This window comes from Laccaria bicolor, genomic scaffold (genome assembly GCF_000143565.1).
Source record: "Laccaria bicolor S238N-H82 LACBIscaffold_1 genomic scaffold, whole genome shotgun sequence".
Taxonomy (NCBI): Eukaryota; Fungi; Basidiomycota; class Agaricomycetes; order Agaricales; family Hydnangiaceae; genus Laccaria; species Laccaria bicolor.
In genome coordinates, this window is record NW_001889872.1 from 2,426,280 (window position 1) to 2,449,586 (window position 23,307).

The 23,307-nt window shown below is 49.2% G+C and overlaps 10 protein-coding genes across 10 annotated transcripts; 7 read left to right on the forward strand and 3 right to left on the reverse strand.

Annotated features, from left to right (window-relative positions):
• Positions 1-170: 170 nt before the first annotated feature.
• LACBIDRAFT_301626 (uncharacterized protein) lies at positions 171-1,522 on the forward strand (the record flags this gene model as incomplete). Its single annotated transcript, XM_001873547.1, has 8 exons — positions 171-363; positions 421-489; positions 543-786; positions 840-925; positions 976-1,064; positions 1,126-1,190; positions 1,253-1,353; positions 1,413-1,522. The coding sequence occupies 8 exons, from the start codon at positions 171-173 to the stop codon at positions 1,520-1,522; spliced, it is 957 nt and encodes a 318-aa protein (XP_001873582.1).
• Positions 1,523-3,389: 1,867 nt separating this feature from the next.
• Positions 3,390-3,981, forward strand: LACBIDRAFT_321157 (uncharacterized protein; the record flags this gene model as incomplete). Its single annotated transcript, XM_001873548.1, has 3 exons — positions 3,390-3,585; positions 3,643-3,809; positions 3,901-3,981. 3 exons carry the CDS (start codon positions 3,390-3,392, stop codon positions 3,979-3,981), a joined length of 444 nt encoding a protein of 147 aa, XP_001873583.1.
• On the forward strand, positions 3,972-4,501 carry LACBIDRAFT_301628 (uncharacterized protein). Its single transcript, XM_001873549.1, has one exon. It carries the CDS (start codon positions 4,068-4,070, stop codon positions 4,341-4,343), a length of 276 nt encoding a protein of 91 aa, XP_001873584.1. The 5' UTR covers positions 3,972-4,067; the 3' UTR covers positions 4,344-4,501.
• A 3,844-nt stretch (positions 4,502-8,345) lies between these two features.
• LACBIDRAFT_301632 (uncharacterized protein) lies at positions 8,346-8,675 on the forward strand (the record flags this gene model as incomplete). The annotated part of the gene is made up of 1 exon (XM_001873550.1): positions 8,346-8,675. The coding sequence occupies one exon, from the start codon at positions 8,346-8,348 to the stop codon at positions 8,673-8,675; it is 330 nt and encodes a 109-aa protein (XP_001873585.1).
• Positions 8,676-8,790: 115 nt separating this feature from the next.
• On the reverse strand, positions 8,791-10,038 carry LACBIDRAFT_242914 (mitochondrial 54S ribosomal protein RML2; the record flags this gene model as incomplete). Its single annotated transcript, XM_001874192.1, has 3 exons — positions 8,791-8,971; positions 9,029-9,396; positions 9,454-10,038. The coding sequence occupies 3 exons, from the start codon at positions 10,036-10,038 to the stop codon at positions 8,791-8,793; spliced, it is 1,134 nt and encodes a 377-aa protein (XP_001874227.1).
• Positions 10,039-10,183: 145 nt separating this feature from the next.
• Positions 10,184-12,068, forward strand: RUVBL16202 (DNA helicase, TBP-interacting protein; the record flags this gene model as incomplete). Its single annotated transcript, XM_001873551.1, has 7 exons — positions 10,184-10,241; positions 10,294-10,491; positions 10,538-10,731; positions 10,781-10,981; positions 11,029-11,247; positions 11,307-11,545; positions 11,616-12,068. 7 exons carry the CDS (start codon positions 10,184-10,186, stop codon positions 11,896-11,898), a joined length of 1,392 nt encoding a protein of 463 aa, XP_001873586.1. The 3' UTR covers positions 11,899-12,068.
• A 1,175-nt stretch (positions 12,069-13,243) lies between these two features.
• Positions 13,244-13,436, forward strand: LACBIDRAFT_301635 (uncharacterized protein; the record flags this gene model as incomplete). The annotated part of the gene is made up of 1 exon (XM_001873552.1): positions 13,244-13,436. Exon 1 carries the CDS (start codon positions 13,278-13,280, stop codon positions 13,434-13,436), a length of 159 nt encoding a protein of 52 aa, XP_001873587.1. The 5' UTR covers positions 13,244-13,277.
• Positions 13,437-13,584: 148 nt separating this feature from the next.
• Positions 13,585-14,791, reverse strand: LACBIDRAFT_301636 (uncharacterized protein; the record flags this gene model as incomplete). Its single annotated transcript, XM_001874193.1, has 7 exons — positions 13,585-13,632; positions 13,689-13,794; positions 13,845-14,331; positions 14,383-14,407; positions 14,457-14,478; positions 14,528-14,562; positions 14,618-14,791. The coding sequence occupies 7 exons, from the start codon at positions 14,789-14,791 to the stop codon at positions 13,585-13,587; spliced, it is 897 nt and encodes a 298-aa protein (XP_001874228.1).
• A 268-nt stretch (positions 14,792-15,059) lies between these two features.
• LACBIDRAFT_321163 (uncharacterized protein) lies at positions 15,060-19,545 on the forward strand (the record flags this gene model as incomplete). Its single annotated transcript, XM_001873553.1, has 11 exons — positions 15,060-15,481; positions 15,554-15,982; positions 16,135-16,717; positions 16,770-16,847; positions 16,915-17,102; positions 17,289-17,462; positions 17,725-17,821; positions 17,864-18,053; positions 18,078-19,099; positions 19,152-19,229; positions 19,300-19,545. 11 exons carry the CDS (start codon positions 15,060-15,062, stop codon positions 19,543-19,545), a joined length of 3,507 nt encoding a protein of 1,168 aa, XP_001873588.1.
• Positions 19,546-20,190: 645 nt separating this feature from the next.
• On the reverse strand, positions 20,191-21,038 carry LACBIDRAFT_321164 (uncharacterized protein; the record flags this gene model as incomplete). The annotated part of the gene is made up of 3 exons (XM_001874194.1): positions 20,191-20,396; positions 20,658-20,787; positions 21,006-21,038. 3 exons carry the CDS (start codon positions 21,036-21,038, stop codon positions 20,191-20,193), a joined length of 369 nt encoding a protein of 122 aa, XP_001874229.1.
• Positions 21,039-23,307: the final 2,269 nt, after the last annotated feature.

The window sequence follows — 23,307 nt, forward strand, 5'->3', positions numbered from 1 at the left end:
TCCTCCATTCCGTTCCTTTGTTCGCTCGTTTGCGTCTGCCATATGGACCGACCCTCGTTCTGGGAATTATTGCTATTTATCTTCGCATCCAGCTGCCCTATAAAACGGTGGGCAACCGAGAGTAATGTCACTGGGGAAGTCCATATATGTTACACAGCTACTCGCTCAGGATGCTGGTTTGCGGCTTTTTCGTGTCCGCACTGCTCTGTGCATTCGTCGTTGACGCCGCACCACCTCCTGAACTGGTCAAGCGACAGGCTATCACAACTCTCACTGCCAGTCAGATTTCAGCATTCAACCCGTTCACTTTTTTTGCTAGCACGGCATATTGTAATCCATCCAACACGCTTGCCTGGGATTGTGGTGAGTTCTCAACAATGTGAAAAAAAAATGCTACTAGCGACCTAATTTCAATTTTAGCGATTTGCAACGCCAACGCGGACTTCGTGCCTGTAGAGTCGGGAGGCGACCGCTTTGACGTTCAGTTTTGTAAACTACCTCTTATCTTGAACATTTTCGACGGCTGACATCAATTCGGGTAGGGTATGTTGGCTTCTCGCCTTCCCAAAAAACTGTCATCGTGGCCCATCAAGGAACTGACGCAACGAAATGCATGCTATGCGTCATCCTTGGAAATCGAATATCGCTAATGTCATTTTTCTTTTCATACAGCGAAACCGACGCGACGGATGCAGATGTAGTATTAGAGCCTCTAGATTCCACACTATTCCCCGGAATCAGCTCCTCCATTGAAGTTCATAGTGGATTCGCCTTTGAACAAGCTAAGTACGCACACGTAACATTGTATTAGTCTTCCTATCATTCTAACTTTTGCTTAGGACGGCTACGACAATTCTAGCCGCTGTTCGGAAGGCCATTTCCGCCCACAGGGCGACCAAGGTCACCGTTGTCGGTCACTCCCTTGGTGTGCTACACTTGTTCGTAGGCGTCATCCCTGTCTCAAATAGTTTGCAGGTGCCGCCATTGCCTTACTTGACAGCGTCTACCTTCCTCTTCACATAAGCGGGGTAACCTTCAGGGCCGTTGTGCACGGGATGCCCAGGGTACGTCGTATTTGAACGTTCTAGAACGCTGTATTTACCATTAAATGCCGACTACTTCAAGGTCGGAAATCAGGCGTTTGCAAACTATGTTGACGCTCACCTTTCGCTGACACACATCAATAACAAGTGGGTAGAACACGGTCTCCATGACAGAAACAGCTGTTCACCTTTTGAATTGATTCTTTTAGAAAGGACCCTGTTCCCATTGTACCAGGACGCTTTCTGGGCTATCACCACCCTTCTGGGGAGGTGCACATCACAGAATCAGGATCGTGGGTTTCGTGTCCAGGTACCCAAACTCGTCTCATGGGCTTTGACTGTTGGTTCACCACGTTCATTCATATGCAGGCCAGGACAATCCCAGCACTGAATGCATCGTTGGCGACGTTCCGAACTTACTTCTAGCAAATCCCAGTGACCACTACGGTCCATATGATGGTGTCATCATGGGATGCTAAAGACTTTTGATATTTGAATGCTTTCCTCGGCCTGTAATGCACGTTCTATTTTTTCGACTTTTGATCGGGTCTCCTCAAAGTCTCCTGCTCAGTGTCGTATCTCCCATTCGACAAAATTTTGGAACAGATGTTACCACTCGATATGTACCCACAGCCAGTGCATACCTTCATTTCTAGGTAATTCTTGAGATATAACTGCTCTATGGTTACATGAGGACGTCCAATGACTGTAGATTTCCTTAAACCCTGTAGGTGCCGTACAGAACTAGCTATTCCCAACGAATGAGAGACGAAGCTGAGAAACCAGTGGCAGACACGTGCTTTGTGTATAAAAATATTAATTCAAAAATAGACCAACTCGCACGCGTTCACCCCCGGTGAAAATCAACTCCGATCAGGCCGAGTCACAGTGACTATGGCCGATTTGCGTGGCTTGTGTGAGCATCAATCGAGTTAGATATATTTCAGGCGATTTGCAAGGCTGACCCACACTAAAAACCGCACTGTGTACATGGCTTACATCGTGTAATATCGAATTGGATCGAACTCAAATCTATTTGTATAGAATTCTGTCGATAAAACGACACCTTACATTTGCCTTACATCGCTTCAATTCTAGGCAATCAGATCTACCTCGGAATAACCCGAGTCATTTTTGACTGGGGTTCACCGACGAGTCCATCCCCGGTACTGCCAAACTCCGGTGTATCACTATCCGAAGTTCAAACCCTTTCCGAAGAACTGCCCATCACAGGTTTCACGCCAAGATCGAGGTCCACCCCCGTCAACACAATAGCACACAATGCGATTCCCATCTTGGTTCAAAGAACGCCGTCAGCTGGTCGCTTTTATTCAAAGTCTAAGCAAAGTCTAAGAGCTCTATCGCTTGGTTCTCTTCAGTCGCCAATATTGAAATACAAGGGCCGACACCGATTATTTTTACGCAGAAGCGCCTAGTCGATGTAAGTATTCGACACCGATGAGACGTTGCGCGCTACACTGTACGCATCTGGCTCGAAATTTTACGTTAGGCTTGAAGCTTTGACTCAGGCCAGAAGAGGTTAAAAGCTCCATGACAGGACTTTTTCGCCAAATTTCCACAACGTTCGACCCTTAATCCATCAACATCATATTCTTCCCATTTTGCGCGTACAGCAAAAAGGCAGATTGGTTTATTTTTTTGAAGCCAGGTTCACCTTTGGTTCCAAAGTGCGAGCTACTTACTCCTAGTCATCTTCGTGGTATGCCACCTCCCCAATCAAGAGCATCGTCGTCCGCGGAATCGACTCAAATATTGAGATGCGGCCACTTTGCGCCCGAAACAGTGGAATCTTTAGAGACGACCTGACCCCCGCAAGTTGCTCCCATCACAGCATCGGGGCTCCCTAATTTGGCTCCAACCAAATGTATTCAATTACATTCGACTTGAATTACGGTCTATCTACTCCAGTGCGAAACCAGTCTCGATCCAGCTTCGCTATGAGTAGTGTCAGCCTCCCTCGCCATTCGAGTCAAGATATCGAACGTTCCTCCTCGCCCTCCTTTATTTCTGCCGAGGACGTCAACTGCCCGTGCTGCAAGCGAAATCACGAAAAGATAATCAAGCTGGAAGCGAATTTCGTCTATATTTAACCCGTCAGTGCGAGGATTCTCCATTCCGTTCCCACTGCCTTATGGAGGCTTCCATTAATCAGCTCTTACGATACCACCTTTGCTCGCTCGTTTGCTTCTGCCATATGGACCAACCCTCGTTCTGGGAATTATAGCTATTTACCTTCGCATCCAGCTGCCTTATAAAACGGTAGGCAACCGAAGCTACTTCAGAGCAATCTCACTTGGGAATTCGATACACAACTACTCGCCCAGGATGCTGCTTTACGGCTGTTTCGTGTCCGCACTGCTCTGTGCATTCGTCGTTGCTGCCGCACCACCTCCTGAACTGGTCAAGCGACAGGCTATCACACCTCTCACTGCCACTCAGATTTCAGCATTCAAGCCGTTTACAATTTTTGCTAGCACGGCATATTGCAATCCATCCAACACGCTTGCCTGGAATTGTGGCGGTGAGTTCTTATTAATGTGGGAAAAAAATGCTACTAGCGACCTGACCTTATGTTCAGCGAATTGCAAAGCCAACGCAGACTTCCTGCCTGTAGCGTCCGGAGGCAGGACGGACAAGAGTCGACACACACACACAGAAATGAAATACGACACACGTGATGAAGAACGACACACCTGTCCAATGTTCAACACATTGATGGCAAATGTCGGTCACTTATTCAGGAATGTGTGTCGAATCTTATCCATACTATTTCGATAAATTCCGCCACAATGTTCCCTTTTTGGATTGAAAATCTGATGTGTGACGGCCAAATTAGATATTGAGCAATGAGTACATATACACCAAAAATTCTGTGGTTAAGTCGAAATCAGCCTCTCCATGCTCACGTAAAATTTGACATTATAAGTTTTATTCCTTACACTACTTACTATACATTAAGTTATACATAGATTCTAAGAGAGGGAGCAACATCGCGACCCCGGAATGTACCTACCAAGAATTCTCACCGTCGACAGCCTAGTTTCGGCACATCTGGGTGTCAACATGTGGTCTCCGCGGCCGTGGTCGAGTGAGACGCAGTGGTGGCCTCGTCGGAGAGGGCGCTGGCGTTTTCGCTGTCATTCGGGGCTGTTTAGTGGGGAGGCGCGGGGTACGCACCTGGCTGCACGGTGCTGTATTGCCTGTTGGTTCGCCAAGTGGCGCTGGGTCCTCGTCGATGGGCCTCAGTGCTGGATTCCGTCTGTTGGGGCATTTTCGTGAGCCGATTCCGTCAGCGTGGGTGGTTTATCCTGGGCGCTGAGTTGTTGCCGTGGGTAGTTGGGTGGTTTTGTGGGCGTTTTCACAGGCGGTTAGTCGTAGTCCACAGGTTGCGTTTGCGAGGGGAGTTGATTTGGGGGCGGACGTGGCGTGAGGTGGGAGGAGCGCCCGGCTTTGCCCTGCTGGGCATTCGCCAGGTAATGGGGGGTGGGTTGTTAGCAAATACGGGGCTGAGCAGAGTCGGAACTCACCTGAAGGGGCCCGTAACCGTTCTCTCGGCCCTTGTTGGCCATAGCAAGGGTGTGAGGTGAGGAGGAAGAGAGCGCGGGGTGGTGGGGCACAGGCAAGCAAATGGTGGTCGTGGTCACTGGTGGTGATGAGAAAGCGGTCGTGACCAAGTCGTGACAGCGTTCATCACGCTCGTAACGGAGTTTCGAATTTATGCACGGCACACTCGAAAATGCGAAATCACGAAGAACGACACATTATTACCAGGTGTGTCGCTTCTCACATGATGTGTCCTACTCCTCATCTGTGTGTGTGTGTCTCCTCTTGTATATCCTCGTCCGGAGGCGACGGTGATGACGTTCAGTTTTGTAAACTCCATTTTTATCTTGAACATTTCCGACGACCGACATCAATTCGGTTAGGGTACGTTGGCTTCTCGCCTTCCCAGAAAACTGTCATCGTGGCCCATCAAGGAACTGATACATCGGAAATGTATGCTAAGCGTCATTCTCGGAAAACGAATATCACTTAATATTTTTTTCATACAGCGAAGCCGACGCGACGGATGTAGATGCAGTATTAGAGCCTCTGAATCCGACGCTGTTCCCCGGGATTAGCTCGTCCATTGAAGCGCATAGTGGATTCGCCAATGAACAAGCAAAGTACGCACCCGCAACATCGTACTAGTATTCCAATTTTTTTTAAACTTTTGCTTAGAACGGCTCCGACAATTCTAGCCGCTGTCCGGACGGCCATTTCTGCCCACGGCGCGACAAAGGTCACTATTGTCGGCCACTCCCTTGGTAGGTTACACCTGTTCGTCGGCGTCATCCCTGTCTCAAATAGTTTGCAGGTGCTGCGATTGCCTTACTTGACAGCGTCTACCTTCCTCTTCACGTAAGCGGGGTAACCTTCAGGACCGTTGGGTATGGCATGCCCAGGGTACGTCTTATTTGAACGCTAGCGAACGCTTTATTCATCATTAGCCACCGACTACTTCAAGGTCGGAAATCAGGCGTTTGCAAACTATGTTGACGCTCACCTTTCGCTGACACACATCAATAACAAGTGGGTACAACACTGTCTCCACGACAGAAACAAGTGTTCATTTCATGAATCAATTTGTTTCAGAAAGGACCTTGTCCCCATTGTACCAGGACGCTTTCTGGGGTATCACCACCCTTCTGGGGAGGTGCACATCACGGAGTCCGGATCGTGGGTTTCGTGTCCAGGTACCGAGACTCATAACATAGGTTTTGATTGTTAGCTCACCACGTTCATTTATACTTATACAGGCCAAGACAATCCCAGCAATGAATGCATCGTTGGCGACGTTCCGAACATATTTGAAGGAAATACTAATGACCACCACGGTCCATATGATGGTGTCTTCATGGGATGCTGATTTTACTGGAAGGTGGAAGTGATTTGTAATTTATATTTGAATTATTTCTTGGACCTGTAACGGAATGCTGTCTATTAATCACAGACGAACGCGTTCTTTCCACTCGCAAAATTCTGTATTGGGTCTCCTGCTAAATATCATATCTCCCAATCGAGCAATTTGGAAGAGATGTTACCACTTGATATGAAAGGAGATGAACCGGATATACAAACCAAGTTGGCGTGAGGCCTTGAGTGTGGTTTAACCTTGAAGTTGACCACGGTCTGTTGTCAGAGCAGGCAAAAACAGTCGCGTCGTGTCCATTTCAGGTCCAAGAAACAGACGCTGTCGGGTTAATTGAACCGTGACGTTTGTGAGTTGCTAAAATCCATGACCCTTAGGACTTTTATTTGCAAACTCGGAGGAAGCAGCAATGCACTTGACTCACAATGCCCGACATGAAATCAGAAGAGGTTCCATTGCTTCCTCCAAAAGTTAACTATCAGCCCAACCAATCTTTGACAACTTATACGCGCCCTCATCAGCCCTTCCCACACCTCCCTGCCTTCCCACAGCCTCCCGATCCAAAATAACCAACCCATCGCCCGAGCCAGCGAACGGGAACAAGGCATCAACAGTGCCATCCATACCTTCATGCCTACCCGTCGTCCTTACAGGAATAAAAAGCCAAAACACCCCACCAGCAAGTTCTGATCCCTGGGTAGGGCGAACAAGAAGCCGCTCAACGCATTTCTTAATCCACTCGGCGTGGTTGGGGTGGTACACGACGTCTGCGGCTAGTATGATATCGAATGGTTTGTCGAATGGTGCCTCGTACACCGGGTTCTCCCAGTCCAAGGCCCTGACGACAATCGGCGCGGTCCCGGGGAAGTTTGTTGATACGTTAACTGATAGATTCGCTAGGACGTCTGGGTGATAATCGGTCGCGATGATTTCTGGGGTGCCTTGTAAGGCAGTAATATCGGCCTCAGTGCATTGTTGCCGTAGCAGTTTGGCAGCGACGATGCTCAGCATCCCAGTGCCTGCCCCCAACTCCAATATTCGGAGTGGTCTCTTCCTCAAATCTGAATCTGAACGCACGGGTAAAAACGTAGCTGGAGACGCACACATCCGCTCCGCGAGCAGAATGGAGCTCCCCCAGCTTTGCAGCCCAACCGAGGTATGATCCTCGTTCGAAAGGGGGGCGTCGTTGAGCTCAACCTGAATTTGGCAGTCACCCACGGCGGTGGAAAACGTGAACGAGCGGGTGAGCGCTACTTCTGGCTCTTCGCCCCCGCCGGAGAAAGCTGACAAAAGGGAGATAGCCTCGTCAAAGATCTGGGACCTCTCCTCCGCTTCTACGTCTGACCCCGACGCCTCTATCCAAGTGTCTGCGCGGGCAACAAAGCCGGTGATCCATCTAACAGCAAAAGCGCGCTCCAATGGATCTGCACGAAGAAGTTGTGCGGCATCTTCATCGTCGTCTTCCGCCCGAAATCCATCTTCATTCTCTCCCTCTCCCTCCTCCTCCTCGGCGGAAGCATAACCGGAATCCGGGACCACCGATGTAGGTCGCCGGATAGTTCGCTTCGGAATAACCATAGAAAGCTTGGTTGGAAGGCGCGGTTTCGGGAAATAAAGATCCCACAAATTCTGCAATCCACACAGAATTTGTTCTGTCGAGTGTAAAGACAGGCGCCCAAGGGGCGGTAAAGTCGTTGTAGGGTTCATCGGCGGTCTCGCTGGAAGTCGAGCCCTGGTAAAAATGGGGGTTGAAAGGTCCATCCTCGTCGCCATATGAGCGAAAGTCTAAAATATTAAAAAGAACTAGATGTCGGATTGTTGTAGTCGGGGAACGTGGAGAGCTTGATCGTCTATAGGGTATCTTCTAGTTTTCTAGGGTTGTCTATGTCGGAGCGGGGGATGGCAAGGGTCTTTCGGTACCCAAGCCTATTGCACAAAGATAGGCATCGTGAAAGAGGGGAAGGGAGCAACAAATGCGCGCAGGTCGGCATTTTATTTATCTGGAAGAGCCAAAAAAAAATTGACGCACGTGGTGGCGGTGCTGAACAAATGGGTCAAGAAAATCGCGAGGCCTCCTTGACCATATCGATGAGGGATTCCAGCCTATTCCAGGTGATCAAGCTCAACGAGTCGCCAACTAAATTTCTATGCTTCCGCGCCATTTGCTTACGTTCAACAATTTCATTTTCATTGAGTTTCAATTCATATTCTTGAATGCAACCCGGAAATTTTGGATGTCCTCTTGGATGTGTTGATCGTTCGAGGTTTACATAAAGGTCACAATAAGTGAGGCGACTCGGGCGGAAGATTACTCAGAGAGGTCTTGCCAGTAAGATGACTTGCATGGCACTCGGAGATCATCATGGTGAATGGGTGAGATGGTGCAGAGCAACAACTGCAAACAGTCCTCGATGTCACCAACGATAACGATTACCTACGAGGTGAAGCCACCAACAAGCATCGACGCTGAGGGTTTGGCAAGCGCAAAGACCGGTAATTTCAACGTCAAAAGTACACCTGCCGATGGTCACAAGGTCTACTATACGGCACTGAGAGAGGCGATCGAGGAAGCGAGGAATCAGGTCGGGGATGAGCTGACGGTGTGGAGGGATCGAGTGGGCAAGGCAGAGTTGACGAAAGAACCAAAGAAGGCGGACGACGACGAAGAGGGCGAGGAGGAAGAACAGCCGGAAGTGTAAAAAAAATTATGGTTCGTAGCTGAACATTTACTTCACCTCTGGTACAATGAATGTTATATGTAGTGGGTGGAATAAAGATCCAACGAATGGGATTCTGCAAAGAAGAACATCCAATCTATTTACCCCGCTTCTCCACACCCCGAGGGCGCTCGCGAATGACCATCTTGTTGCTATTTTTCGGGCCTTTAGGTCCAGGTTTCCTTGTCCTGGTACCCTTTGTGCCCCAGCCCCAAATAGACACAGGATGCTTGTTAGACTTGGACTTTCCACGTCCACCACCGTGAGGATGGTCATAACTAAATAAGAGCAGCATCAAAACAAGTGACGAAAGAACTAGAAAAAGAAAAACGTACGCGCTCATAGCGACACCACGAACAGAGGGTCGAATCCCCAACCAACGAGCCCTACCAGCTTTACCCAGCTGTCGGCTTTTCCACATTGAATTGCTGACCTTTCCGATAGTCGCACAGCAGTCCTTCAGCACCTTGCGCACTTCCCCACTCTGCAGCCGGACCTGGACATATCGGCCTCCTTCCTCATGGGCGATAACCTGCCCAAACGAACCAGCGGACCTGACGAGGATGCCAGGGCCTTTGGGGGAAAGCGCAACGTTGTTAATGACGGTGCCGGGGGGAATCAATCGCAGAGGAAGGACGTTGCCCGGTTTGAGTGTCATTGAGCGTAGAATACCCATTGCGAGCGATTGTGCAGAATTATCCGTCTCAACTTGTTCCCCCTCCTCATTCACCTCTAGGGTTTTGGCCTTCTGCTCAGGGACTTCGAACCCGGGGATGAACCCGTCAGGAATCCCCTGCCTGAAGCTCTGCACTTCATCACCAGCCCTCATGCCCTCCGTCGCGATGATATAGCTCCATTTCTTCGTCGCCTCCGCGGTAGGGTCCTTATTGAATAGCAGGGCGATATGCGCCGAACGACCAGGGTCGTACTCTATCCTCACGACGTTATGAACTCCCGGCGCATCACGCATGTAATCCAAGGTGCGTATACGTTGTCTATGTCCACCACCACGGTGCCTCACAGTGATGTGGCCATGAGAGTTCCTCCCCCCATTCTTGCGCCGTGCGACGGTGAGCGCACGTATTGGTCTGCCCTCATACAAGTGGGGCACGAGTGGTCGGCGGAGGTGGCGAATACCTGGTGATACAGGCTTGTATTTCTTGAAGAGGTCTTGGGTACGGGCAAGAGCGGCTTCGACCTCTACGTTTTTAGTGTGTTTCCAGATTTCAGTGGCATAGCTGCGAGAATGAGATGAACACGCCGAGAGTGGTGGTTTCGAGGGTATTAGGAACGTTGAGAACGTCCTCAACAGCGACGAGCTGCTGCCCCGAATCGAGGCCAGCATGAAGTAAATTTGATGTGACCAGAACGGGATTTGAGAAATTCAAGTTTGTTTGGCTCATACACAAACCCGACGCGCCTCTCTTCCATCATGGTAAGCCAAAACGCCCTCAAAATCATGCTATGGCGCTCTAATCTCTTGAAAGGCGATGCAAATATCTACCGGGACATCTGAGCTTCGGGACATAACAAAAATGGAGCGAATTGGTGGGGAACTTGGCTATGTAGATCATGCAGTTTCTAACGACTCTAAACGCAGGTGCCCATTCACACATTCGCGGTCTGGGGCTCGACGATCGTTTAGAGCCTAGGCAAAACTCACAGGGACTCGTTGGACAGGTCAAGGCGCGCAAAGCAGCTGGGATGATCCTCAAAATGGTACAAGAGGGAAGGATTGCTGGTCGGGCGATGTTGTTTGCTGGACCACCGTCCACGGGAAAGACAGCTATTGCACTAGGTGAATTTCACTCTTTCCCAACGCCTCATTGACCAACTTTGGTTAGGCATGGCGCAGAGTCTCGGTTCTGATGTCCCATTCACAATGATTGCGGCGAGCGAGGTTTTCTCGTTGTCCATGTCCAAAACGGAGGCTCTCACGCAAGCATTTCGACGAAGTATTGGTGTGCGCATAAAAGAAGAGACAGAACTTGTTGAAGGAGAGGTCGTGGAGATACAAATTGACCGAAGTCTAACTGGAGTACGTATCCTGAGTCCGCTGACCACGACCTCGTTGATTCTCTGTCTAGGCTACTAAGACCGGGAAGCTGACGATAAAAACCACGGATATGGAGACTATATACGATTTAGGAACGAAAATGATCGACGCGTTGACAAAGGAGAAGGTGTTGGCAGGAGACGTCATCGCCATTGACAAGACCTCTGGCAAAATCACAAAACTCGGACGGTCCTTTGCGCGTTCAAGGGACTACGATGCCATGGGGGCCGATGTATGTCCTTCTTTTGACCCCTTTGCACAACAATAACACCGCGACAGACGAAATTTGTCCAATGCCCCGAAGGCGAAATCCAAAAACGAAAAGAGGTGGTCCACACCGTCTCACTACACGAAATCGACGTTATAAACAGTCGGACTCAAGGCTTCCTCGCGCTATTTGCTGGTGACACCGGGGAGATAAAACCCGAGCTTAGAAACCAGATCAACACCAAAGTAGCTGAGTGGCGGGAGGAAGGCAAGGCCGAAATCATCCCTGGTGTAAATTCACTCAACCACTTTTCTCGAGGACACACCTCACCCATTCATTGTTGTCCTAGGTTCTATTCATCGACGAAGTGCACATGCTCGACATTGAATGCTTCTCGTTCCTCAACCGGGCTTTAGAAAATGACCTTGCCCCTCTGGTGATCATGGCCTCCAACCGTGGCATGGCGCGCATCCGGGGCACCAAGTTCAGAAGCCCGCATGGGCTGCCGATGGACCTCCTTGATCGCGTCTTAATAGTCAGCACGAAGCCGTATACAGAAAGCGATATCCGGGAAATCATCCAGATTCGGTATGTCATTATCCGCCACTACCCCGCTTCTACGTCAATCATCACTCCCACTCGTTCGATGGACGCGTAGGTGCCAAGAAGAGGACGTACAGCTGACGCCGGAAGCAAACAACGTATTGACCACGATGGCTCTGCAGACCACCTTGCGATACGCACTGAACCTCATCGCATGCGCCCAGGTCGTGTCGAGGAAACGCAAAGCCGAGTTGGTGGACGTGGAGGACTTGCGTCGATCGTACACCTACTTTATGGATGAGAAGCGGAGTGTGCAGTGGTTGAAGGAACAGCAGGGTTCTTTGATTTTTGAGGAGATAGAGGGGGGTGCAGATGACGTTATGGATAGTTCGTCATGATGCATGGAAGCGAGCGCTTTTTTGCCCGTTGACTGCAGGTTGACTGTTGATGCGGGCTTACAGGCCTCTCGATGTGTGTGTACGACTTTCCACCCCTATTGTACGCGATCCCTGTTTGATTATTGATGCTGGGCTTGCTTATCTCTTCTTATCTACTCCGTTGACCCATCGGGGACCTCGATACAATTGAGTCTTTTCAATCAAGTCATCCACCTACGCGACCGGAGTAGAAAAAGCGCCTTCGCCCGAACTTGAATTGACGGTTGCGCATAACGGTGTTTATTTACCTGGTATCGATTCACCATGTCACTGGCGACCGCGAATTCGCTGCAACCTCGGATCCAACTGGATACTTCCATTGAGCTCGCAGTCACTATCGATACCAGAGAGTTGGCGAATTCGAAGACGCTCACTAATACTCGGAATTCACCGGTTGGCAGAAAACAAGCTTCACGACGCATCCGGGAGTACTAATTATAACTGATCATGGCATGTCACTTGAACAACGTTAACACTGACAAAAGTCTGCAGGTACCCCATAAGAACACAAAAGCCGTCAGGTGCTCACCCAACCAAGTACAAGAAGGCCAGGAGACGCCGTGGCACCATTCATGTCCTTCTGGTCAGCTATGCTGTAAGAGCGTGAGCTAAGATCATACGGTACCGGCGAGGGACATCATGGAATCGAAGACGTGAAGTGGATGCATTTCTCCCACCGCTGGCGACAATGAAAATTTGCACCTTCAACTTGACATCTTCGTTGTTATGCCCATGACGCCCGGTCTAAGCTTATTCGGAGCCCGAAGTGTCCCTAGGTCTCATTTAAGCGTTTATACATAAGTGGACCAACAGAGTTCCTTCACTTCATTCGCCTCCCTTACCTCCGTCACAACCCCACTCCCTCCTCCTACCCCAAAGCCCGCCTAGCCCCTCGAAATGCTGGTAAGTGGTTCAAGTGGTCAAATCCTACCCTTGTCCAACGTCGCCCCTTTGCTTCAGCCACCAGTCAAGGTATCAATAGCGAAAACACTCTTTCGCAGCAAAGCAAGTCTTCGCGTACAACCTACTCGCAACATCATGCTGATCGAACCACTGAGTAGTCGCAATGCAAGTCGCAAAAGAGTCCCACATCAGATGATGGACGGGCAAGCCCCATCTCGCGCAGCGGTACTCTGGTACGGGTATTGTACTCCTCCCCTGGATTGCTTGTCCTGAAAACCGTTTTGTAGAACGTGGATTTGCCTGAGGTTGCGCCTCACACATTGACGGAGGATGTGCGCCCCATATTTGAGGTGAGCTATTCTTAAGTCTTTACCAGCTTGTCAACTCAGGGCGATCCACGAACAGGAGGATGACATGATTGATGTCGAAGATAGAGCATGGGGCTCACCACCACCGATGCGCCTGAATTGGACCCTGCCAAAGTTATCATGGCGATCATATCGGACTTGAAGCAAGAGCGAGCCAAAGGAGAATACCCCAATGTACTTATATTGCCAGATCGGCTGCTTTCGAGCGCACTGCCCCCGCGATGTTGATCATACCGGGCATCCACGTTCCTTCAGAAGGGTTTTTTTTGTTATATTAGTGATTTTCTGTCCCGTAATGACTTTCGGGAATGACAGCGGCGTAATGGAATCGGATAACACAAAAGACCTAAGGGAATATGAGTTACAAACTTGGTAGTCAACCAAATCTCTGCTTCGCGAGCTGCTGGAACATGTCCATCGTTGCCTGCGATGAAAAGGTCAGTCAGGATATGGGAAATCTACGGGAAAAGAACGGCCGACCTTCTCCTTCTCTTTGAAGACATTGGCTCGTTCTCGTGTTGCTGCTTCCCTCTCATCTCCTTTCTTGTTTTCAAAGCGTTTCCTTGCCGCATCCCTCTTTGCAATCCTGATGGAGACGTTAGTGTGTGACCCAAGTGGCGGGCAGCGAGCACGCACTGATCCTTGAAGCTGTCACCTCCACCCAGCAAAGTTGATTCATCAAGCTCTAGCCCATCGTCCCCCCTCTCCCTAAAAGCCCGATCATTTTCCCTCTTTGCTCGTTTCTTCTCAAGCATACCCTCCCTTCCAACCTCTTTAGGCCCTACCGCATCCTCAACTCGCTCTTTAGCCTCAGCTTTATCCCGTTTCCGTTTATAAGCCCTCATTTCGTCCTGTTGTTCCGCGTTCATCTCCCGAGCGAGCGTCAGATCGGAAGCAGATGGCAAAGTCGGACCTTTGACCCGACTCGAACCGCTCGCTCGTGAACTCGATCCCAATTCGTGCGACGAGATTTCTCGACCATAAGTTGCAGAGCTTACTTGCTCCCGAGCAGCTTGGAGAGCATCATCATCTGCCCGATTTCTTTTGGAAGCAAAAGACCACTTGTAAGCCGTGTTTGTCGTCGCTGGTATTGACATGGGGTCAATGCCGACGTAGTAGTTCTCTACATTTTGAGCATCAGTGGTGTTTTTCAACCTAAATGAGAAAGAAATACTGGAAAGATTCCCCCTATTCCATGCCTTGAAAATCTCAGAATCACTCTCCATCTCTTGATGTATCTGAGCGTACCTTTACGAACTTCCGGAAATAACTGGTCTTCCAATTAGAACCGGCACGCATCTAGAAATTGAAGAACGTACTTTCTCGCTCTCTCTCCAGATAGGCCGTCAAAATACTGAGAAGCAATAGTCAACGCTATAGCCATTATTCAAAATGACAAAGTAACGCACTTTTCCCTTCTCATTCTTCAACCACAATCTGAACTCGTCACTTTTTTGGAAATAGTCAGCCTCTGTGATGGGCAACGCAGAATTTGGAAGTTGGACACGTCTTTCCGGAGACCTTGAGCGGTCCCTTGATCTATCCCGCGACCTTTCTCTTGAATTAGAGCGACGAGAAGGCATAACAAGTTGTTGGGTGATTTGTGAGCACTTCCAATGTCTAAAGTATCTTTTCAGGTCGTCAAGAACTAAGCATAAGAAACCAAAGGAAGAACATACATTTATATTGTCTTGCACTGACAGAGTGTTTGGTTTGTGACTCGTAGGTTTTGTTGCAGTGGAGGCTAGCAACCCGATGATGTTTGCCGACATTTGGCTGAGCTTTTGACAAGAACGGTCTACAACTACCCTTGTACTACCCTCTACTGAATCAATCGTTGAGGATCCGTCAATGTCTCTTGGTCGTCTCAAGTGCAGCACTTGCGGTTCATCTCTACACGAGCTTCCGCTCCTATCTTTCGATGCATCTGCCACCCCACCTCATCATGATCTCTTGACCGCGAACGATCAACCCCGACAACAGGACGTCCAAACCATCGAGAATTGCGTCCAAGATCATGAATCCAAAGCATCCGAGCTCGATAAACTGCTTAAAGATATTAAACAAGCGTGCCAGCTCGTTGATTCTCGTCGTCAAGCACACATAAAACTCGCAGAGGCGTATAAGGGCACTTTGTCTGCGATTCGCAAATTTCCCGCTGAACTTCTGGAGGAAATATTCTTGCTTTGTGTCAGGTCGTGTCCCGATGCGATATCACCCCGTGGGCCTCCATGGGTCTTGGGAAAGGTGTGCCGTCGATGGAGGTCGATTGTGTTATCCGCCCCACAGCTGTGGAGTGTAATACCTCCTCTACATAGTTCGACTGGTCTTATATCAACCGACAGTATTTATCTCAAGCGTCTTTCAACGTCGTTACGACTCTCCCGCACATTCCCGCTGCGTTTCGAACTCTTTCTAAGATCAATCGCGAAACCCGTCTGCCCAGTCCTCGATGTCATTTCTCCACATATGAACCATTGCCAGTCTCTGAAGATAACCACAACGGCAGACAACCTCCCCCTCCTTGACCAGGCATTTCGAGGTACAAGCTGCAGCATGCGAAGCCTCGCCATTTCTCTCCTTGGAACATCTGACACCTTTTCGGATTATCAGTCCCTTTCCACCTTCCAGCGTTCACTGAATATTCGAGATTTGCGATTTCATGGGCCCGGCTTCTCCCGGTCCCACCTCACAAGTAGCCCCTTTATGCATTCTTGGCTTAGAATTCCATGGGGCAACTTGACGAGCTTTGTTGGTGGTCACCTGCAAGTGCAGTATGTCACAGACTTGCTCCATCATGCCCCATCATTAGTCGAATGCTCTTTCACCGATCTAACTCCCTTCGGAACGAGCAACTTTACGACTGTTGACCACGGCAGTCTGTGTTTACTTGATTTGAGCATCGACGCTGACGTATTATCGTCAGGTTTCTTGGATCACTTAACGCTGCCGTCCTTGGGTACGCTGTCGATACCCCTAGCTCCTGGAGTTACAGTAGGGTCCATTACATCTTTTTTTGCAAGATCCTCCTGCTCGCTCTCCACCCTAAAGTTTACAGGGGTGCTCTCAACGACATGGTCCCTCTCCTGGCTTCCCTCGCAAAGGCACCATTGACGAACTTGATTCTTGACTTCGACTGGGAGACTTCTCTTGATGTGATCCATCTTGATTTTCTGATAGGACAGCCCTTGGGAGAGCTGCCTTTCCTTCCCCATCTCCAGCATATTACCATGAGTTACCCTGACTCAGAGCCACAGCCGAGCTCGAGGTCCTTCAACCGACTGATTGAATGCCGGTTACATCTGTCCAGAACACTGGGTACAAAGCCTTTGGAAACGGTTACTTTGAGATGTGCAGACTTGAGGACAGCTAGAGCGATCTTCAATGACCTAGAAGGCTGGCAGGACAATTCTCTTCGGCATGGGCAGGTGCCGTATACCAAGATTAGTGACTGGTTGCGGGTATTCCGAAAGACGCTTGGGCGTCAACCGACGCTGCTTGAGAATAAGGTAAACAGCATGTTCATCTACATAATTTCATGCTGACAGGTTTCCGTCCTAGAGAGAGACCCGGCTGCATGAAGTTTTCCTCGAGATTGAGCAGTGCGATTACCTTAACATCTCGCCCATGTTCATCCACGTGCGTACCTTTTCTGCGAATTCTCGATGATACCTTTAGATCTAACTCTCTTTTTCACATACCTCAGAGATCTACGATATGCGATTACCTACGCCATATCACCGAACTACCCGATACAAGCTTTGGGAAAGAGGAGCAGTATCAACTCCGTCAGCGTGCGAGTATTATTATAAAGCGTTGGAAAGATGTCTTGAGAGAATATCTTGGCCACCCGGGTTGGAGTATGAGGAAGCAGGATGATCCATCTGGGTTTAGGTATGCCCTTTTCTACTCAACAGCTGGACGTGACTACCATACCTTTCCGCCGTCCGAAATTTACTAAGTAGACCAATGAGGAATTACGCTCGATGAAGCTTCATGTGCAAACGTTCAATTGTCATATTTCTGACCCAGAGCGTCCATGATTAGCCACATCATAGAAATGATTAAGAGATGATACAGTGGCAGTCGACGCCGGGAGAGCGTCAAGGTCTTCGCTGATGGTTGTTTGCCGATATTTGGCTGCAATTTGGCCGAGCCCTACAACTCTCTACAACTACCCTACACTGAATCAACATTAATCAACCATCGAGGATACTGCAATGTCTCTTGGCCATCTCAAGTGCCGCACTTGCGGTACATCTCTATGCGAGCTTCCACTGCTACCTTCCGATGCATCTGGCCTGCCCCATCATGCTCTTCTAAACTCGAATGATCAACCACGACAAAAGGACATCCAAACCATCGAGAATTGCGTCCAAGATCATGAATCCAAAGCATCCGAAATCGAAAAACTGCTGAAAGACATTGAACAAGCATACCAGCTCGTTGATGATCGTCGTAAAGCACACATAAAACTCGCAGAGGCGTATAGGGGCACTTTGTCTGCGATTCGTAGATTTCCCACTGAACTTCTGGAGGAAATATTCTTGCTTTGTGTCAGGTCATGTTCTAATGCGATGTCATCCCGTGGGCCTCCATGGGTCTTGGGAAAGGTGTGCCGTCGATGGAGGTTGATTGTGTTATCCGCCCCACAGCTGTGGAGTGTAATACCTCTTCTAAGCAGTTCGACTGGTACTACATCAGACGACAGTGGCTATCTCAAGCGTCTTTCAACGTCGTTACGACTCTCCCGCACGTTCCCGCTGCATTTCGAACTCTCACTAATATCAAACACAGAGCTCGCCCGTCCAGTCTTCAATGTCATTTATCCGTATATGAACCATTGTCAGTCTCTGAAGATAATCACAGGGGTAGAACATCTCCCCCTCCTTGACCAGGCATTCCGAGGTACAACCTGCAGCATACGAAGCCTCGCCATCTCTCTCCGTGATACCTCTACCTTTTCGGATTATCAGTCCCTTTCCACCTTCCAGCTTTCACCGAATATTCGAGATTTGCGATTTAGTGCGCCCAGCTTGTCCTGGTTTTATCTCACAGATAGCCCCTCAATGCATTCTTGGCTTAAAATCCCATGGAGCAACTTGACGAGCTTTGTTGGTGATCACCTGCAAGTGCAATATGTCACAGACTTGCTCCATCATGCCCCATCATTAGTTGAATGCTCGTTCACCGGTTTAACTGACTCCGGAATGAGCAACTTTATGACTGTTGACCACGGCAGTCTGTGTTTACTTGATTTGAGCATCAGGGCTAACATATTATCGTCAGGCTTCTTGGATTATTTAACACTGCCGTTCTTGGCTACGCTGTCGATCCCCCTAGCTTCTGGATGTACAGTAGGGTCCATGACATCTTTTTTTGCAAGATCCTCCTGCTCGCTCTCCACCCTAAAATTAACGGGGGTTGCTCTCAACGGGGTGGTCCCTCTCATGGCTTCTCTCGAAAAGGCACCATTGACGAACTTGATTCTTGAGTTCGTCCGGGAGACTTCTATTGATGCGATCCATCTTGATTTTCTGATAGGACAGCCATCGGGAGAAAAGCTGCCTTTCCTTCCCCATCTCCAGCATATTACCATTGCGTACCCCGGGCCTGACTCAGAGCCACAACCGGGCTCGAGGTCGTTTACTTCCCTCGACCAACTGATTGAATCCCGGTTATATCTGTCCAGAACGCTAGGTACCAAGCCTTTGGAAACGGTTACTTTGAGATGTACAGACTTTTGGACAGCTAGAGCTATCTTCGATGAGGTAGATGGCTGGCCGGACAACTCTCCACGGCATGGGCAGGTGACGTATCTCAAGATCAGTGACTGGTTGCGGGTATTCAAAAATACACTTGAGCGTCAATCGGCGCTGCTTGAGAATAAGGTGAACAGCGTGTTCATCTACCTAATTGCCTTCTCATGGGTTTCTGTCCTAGGGAGAGACCTCACTCCATGAAGTTATCCTCGAGATTGAGCAGTGCGATTACCTTAACATCTCGCCCATGTTCATCCACGTGCGTACTTTTTTTTTTGCGATTTCTCGATGACATCACTAGATCTAAATATCTTTTTAACATACATCAGAGGTTTACGATATGCGACCACCTACGCCGTATCACCGAACTACCCGATACGAGCTTTGAAAGAGAGGATCGGTATCAACTCCGTCAGCGTGCAAGTATCATTCTAAAGTGTTGGAAAGATGTTTTGAGAGAATATCTTGGCCGCCCGGGTTGGAGTATGAGGAAGCAGGATGCTCCACTTGGGATTAAGTATGCCCTTTTCTACTCAACAGCTGGACGTGACTACCATACCTTTCCGCCGTTCTAGTTATCTACGAAAATGAGGAACTACGCTCACAGAAGCTCAGTTCTCAAATTTCTGACCCAGAACGTCCATGATTAACCACAACTTAATAAAAACCCTGTCGTTGTTTTTATTACGGAAGGCAACATAATTTTATTACAGTCTCCGCCGCCCCTCCCGGGTATGTGTTCTAGGACTTCATCGTCGATCATAGATTCGGGAATCCATGGTGACGGCCCGGGGCCGTCTGTTAAAGTGATACTTAACGATGCACTTCCAAGTTCAGACGGGAGAGCGCCAAGCGCTAATCGCCGTTAGCTCCCGGTTGGGTCGGTATATTCATAATTTCATTCTTCTTGTCATATTCCTTCCGCAAGAGCACATCCGTCCCTTTCGCCATTCAGGGTCATCCTAGAAGCGCAATGAAGTCGACGGCGTCATGGCTATCATAGGCCAAAGCAATAGGATAATTCTATTTGTGAACCCCCCTCACGCGTGAACCCCCTCCTCTTCTATGTAAGAACCCGGTTCACACGGTCGGAGGTCCGGTTCAGCGGCGGATGTCATTAATTACATAATTGACTAATTCATTGATTGTGGACGTGTCGAGGGGTAGGCGCAAAGCACGCACTCAATTCATGAAAGTAGATGAAAGGAAGTAGTGCCACCTCAGCCTGCTGAAAGACAGGTAGGAGTTTTGTGCAAAAGGCCCTCCACCTCCGCTTCGACAACCACGAACAAGCCATCTTGGAAATCCCAGCCGAGCATACCGACCCTTCGTTCTTCTCCACCGCAAGCGAAGCGATCACCATGGAATTCGGAATTCACATCAGACGTGTTGAAATCTTGGTTCCCAGCGTATTGGCCTACGACCCCTGGAAAGACAACTCGGAGCTCGGAATAAATTACAACGGAAAGACTAGACGGTCTGGCACTCGAAAAGTGGTGGGAAAAGATCCAAAAGGGAAATGGGACAAAGATTTTGAATGTAGATTACGCATTTGAGAGTGCGGTGTATGACCAATTTGCGAGTTTGTGTTTCAAGAAGCATGTTGGAGATGCGTCTGCTGCACCGGGAAAACCTGGTCAAGGAGGACCTTGAGCTGGTGAAGGTTATGCAAATTTTGGAGACTCACTGGGACGTATAAGATTGGGTCCATTACCGAACGGTTGTGGTGGCGAGATGGGAGGGGAATGTTGGATGTTGACCATGGCCCGTGTACATCCACTCTTGAGGCTGAACTTCTTCGCTTTCGCTAACTTCCCCTGTAGTTCCCAATATAACATCTTGTCTGCTGGCAGAGGCAGACTTGGGGCGTGCTTGGATCAAGAAAACCGAGTTTGAAAGGCAATCACCCCGTCAGCACTGTCCAGCTTTCCACACTGCAGAAGAGCACCTGAACATCCTCGACAGATTCACCGAGCTGATCCCCAAAATCCAGCTGTCTCCATGGCCTAACCTGTGGCATCCAGAATTTGCTCACTGGGATGTCCGCAACACGGAGAAAACCTGGCATGATTCAATGGGATGATCAACTGGCAAGGCGCCTCCGTTGCGCCGTTTTCATGCAAGCCACATTTCCCAAGATGTTCGTGTATCATATCGATATGTGATACCAGCTGACTTCCCATTTTTTGTCCAGCATCCCCCAGAGAGAATGGGAAAAGTTTCACCATGACTTCCAAACGAGTTCAAGAGCCTTGCCCGTGAGATTCTATATTGGAAGTTGGCTGGATAATGGGTGGTTCGTCGGTGAGAAAGACGGCGCATGCGACGCCTGGCTTATGCATCGTCAAACGCTGCCACGGTCAAATGGTGGGATAACTCAGACTGGCGGCGTCGCCGAAACTGGCCGAAAATGGATGAACCCTCATAACTTTCATATTTCTTTGTCAGCATCAACCCTGGGGTTCATCGCATGAAGGGGGTTCACAAATAGAATTATCCCAAGCAATATCTGGAATTTTTGTCTAAATAGAGGGATAATTCTATTTGTGAACCCCCTTCATGCGATGAACCCCAGGGTTGATGCTGACAAAGAAATATGAAAGTTATGAGGGTTCATCCATTTTCGGCCAGTTTCGGCGACGCCGCCAGTCTGAGTTATCCCACCATTTGACCGTGGCAGCGTTTGACGATGCATAAGCCAGGCGTCGCATGCGCCGTCTTTCTCACCGACGAACCACCCATTATCCAGCCAACTTCCAATATAGAATCTCACGGGCAAGGCTCTTGAACTCGTTTGGAAGTCATGGTGAAACTTTTCCCATTCTCTCTGGGGGATGCTGGACAAAAAATGGGAAGTCAGCTGGTATCACATATCGATATGATACACGAACATCTTGGGAAATGTGGCTTGCATGAAAACGGCGCAACGGAGGCGCCTTGCCAGTTGATCATCCCATTGAATCATGCCAGGTTTTCTCCGTGTTGCGGACATCCCAGTGAGCAAATTCTGGATGCCACAGGTTAGGCCATGGAGACAGCTGGATTTTGGGGATCAGCTCGGTGAATCTGTCGAGGATGTTCAGGTGCTCTTCTGCAGTGTGGAAAGCTGGACAGTGCTGACGGGGTGATTGCCTTTCAAACTCGGTTTTCTTGATCCAAGCACGCCCCAAGTCTGCCTCTGCCAGCAGACAAGATGTTATATTGGGAACTACAGGGGAAGTTAGCGAAAGCGAAGAAGTTCAGCCTCAAGAGTGGATGTACACGGGCCATGGTCAACATCCAACATTCCCCTCCCATCTCGCCACCACAACCGTTCGGTAATGGACCCAATCTTATACGTCCCAGTGAGTCTCCAAAATTTGCATAACCTTCACCAGCTCAAGGTCCTCCTTGACCAGGTTTTCCCGGTGCAGCAGACGCATCTCCAACATGCTTCTTGAAACACAAACTCGCAAATTGGTCATACACCGCACTCTCAAATGCGTAATCTACATTCAAAATCTTTGTCCCATTTCCCTTTTGGATCTTTTCCCACCACTTTTCGAGTGCCAGACCGTCTAGTCTTTCCGTTGTAATTTATTCCGAGCTCCGAGTTGTCTTTCCAGGGGTCGTAGGCCAATACGCTGGGAACCAAGATTTCAAACACGTCTGATGTGAATTCCGAATTCCATGGTGATCGCTTCGCTTGCGGTGGAGAAGAACGAAGGGTCGGTATGCTCGGCTGGGATTTCCAAGATGGCTTGTTCGTGGTTGTCGAAGCGGAGGTGGAGGGCCTTTTGCACAAAACTCCTACCTGTCTTTCAGCAGGCTGAGGTGGCACTACTTCCTTTCATCTACTTTCATGAATTGAGTGCGTGCTTTGCGCCTACCCCTCGACACGTCCACAATCAATGAATTAGTCAATTATGTAATTAATGACATCCGCCGCTGAACCGGACCTCCGACCGTGTGAACCGGGTTCTTACATAGAAGAGGAGGGGGTTCACGCGTGAGGGGGGTTCACAAATAGAATTATCCTAAATAGAGTCCGATAACTGTTCTCGAGCGCCCAGGGTTAAGCAAGACAGTAGTAAGAAGACCAGAGTACCAAACCCACCGTATCTAGATGTTCCATTGGAAGCGATCCGAAAGACACCCTACCTCTGTGACCTAAACGCGACGAACGAATTTGCGCTTGAACTTGCCTTGCAGTCAACTTGTAACAACGCGTAAACAAATTGCGGCTCCGCCCTTCCTCTTGCCTTCCCCTTAAGCTTGCCATCCCCCCTTCAACCAACCTTCAACGTTCCACGTTCAACCACATAGATTTGAGACCGATGGGCACAACCACTGCCTAA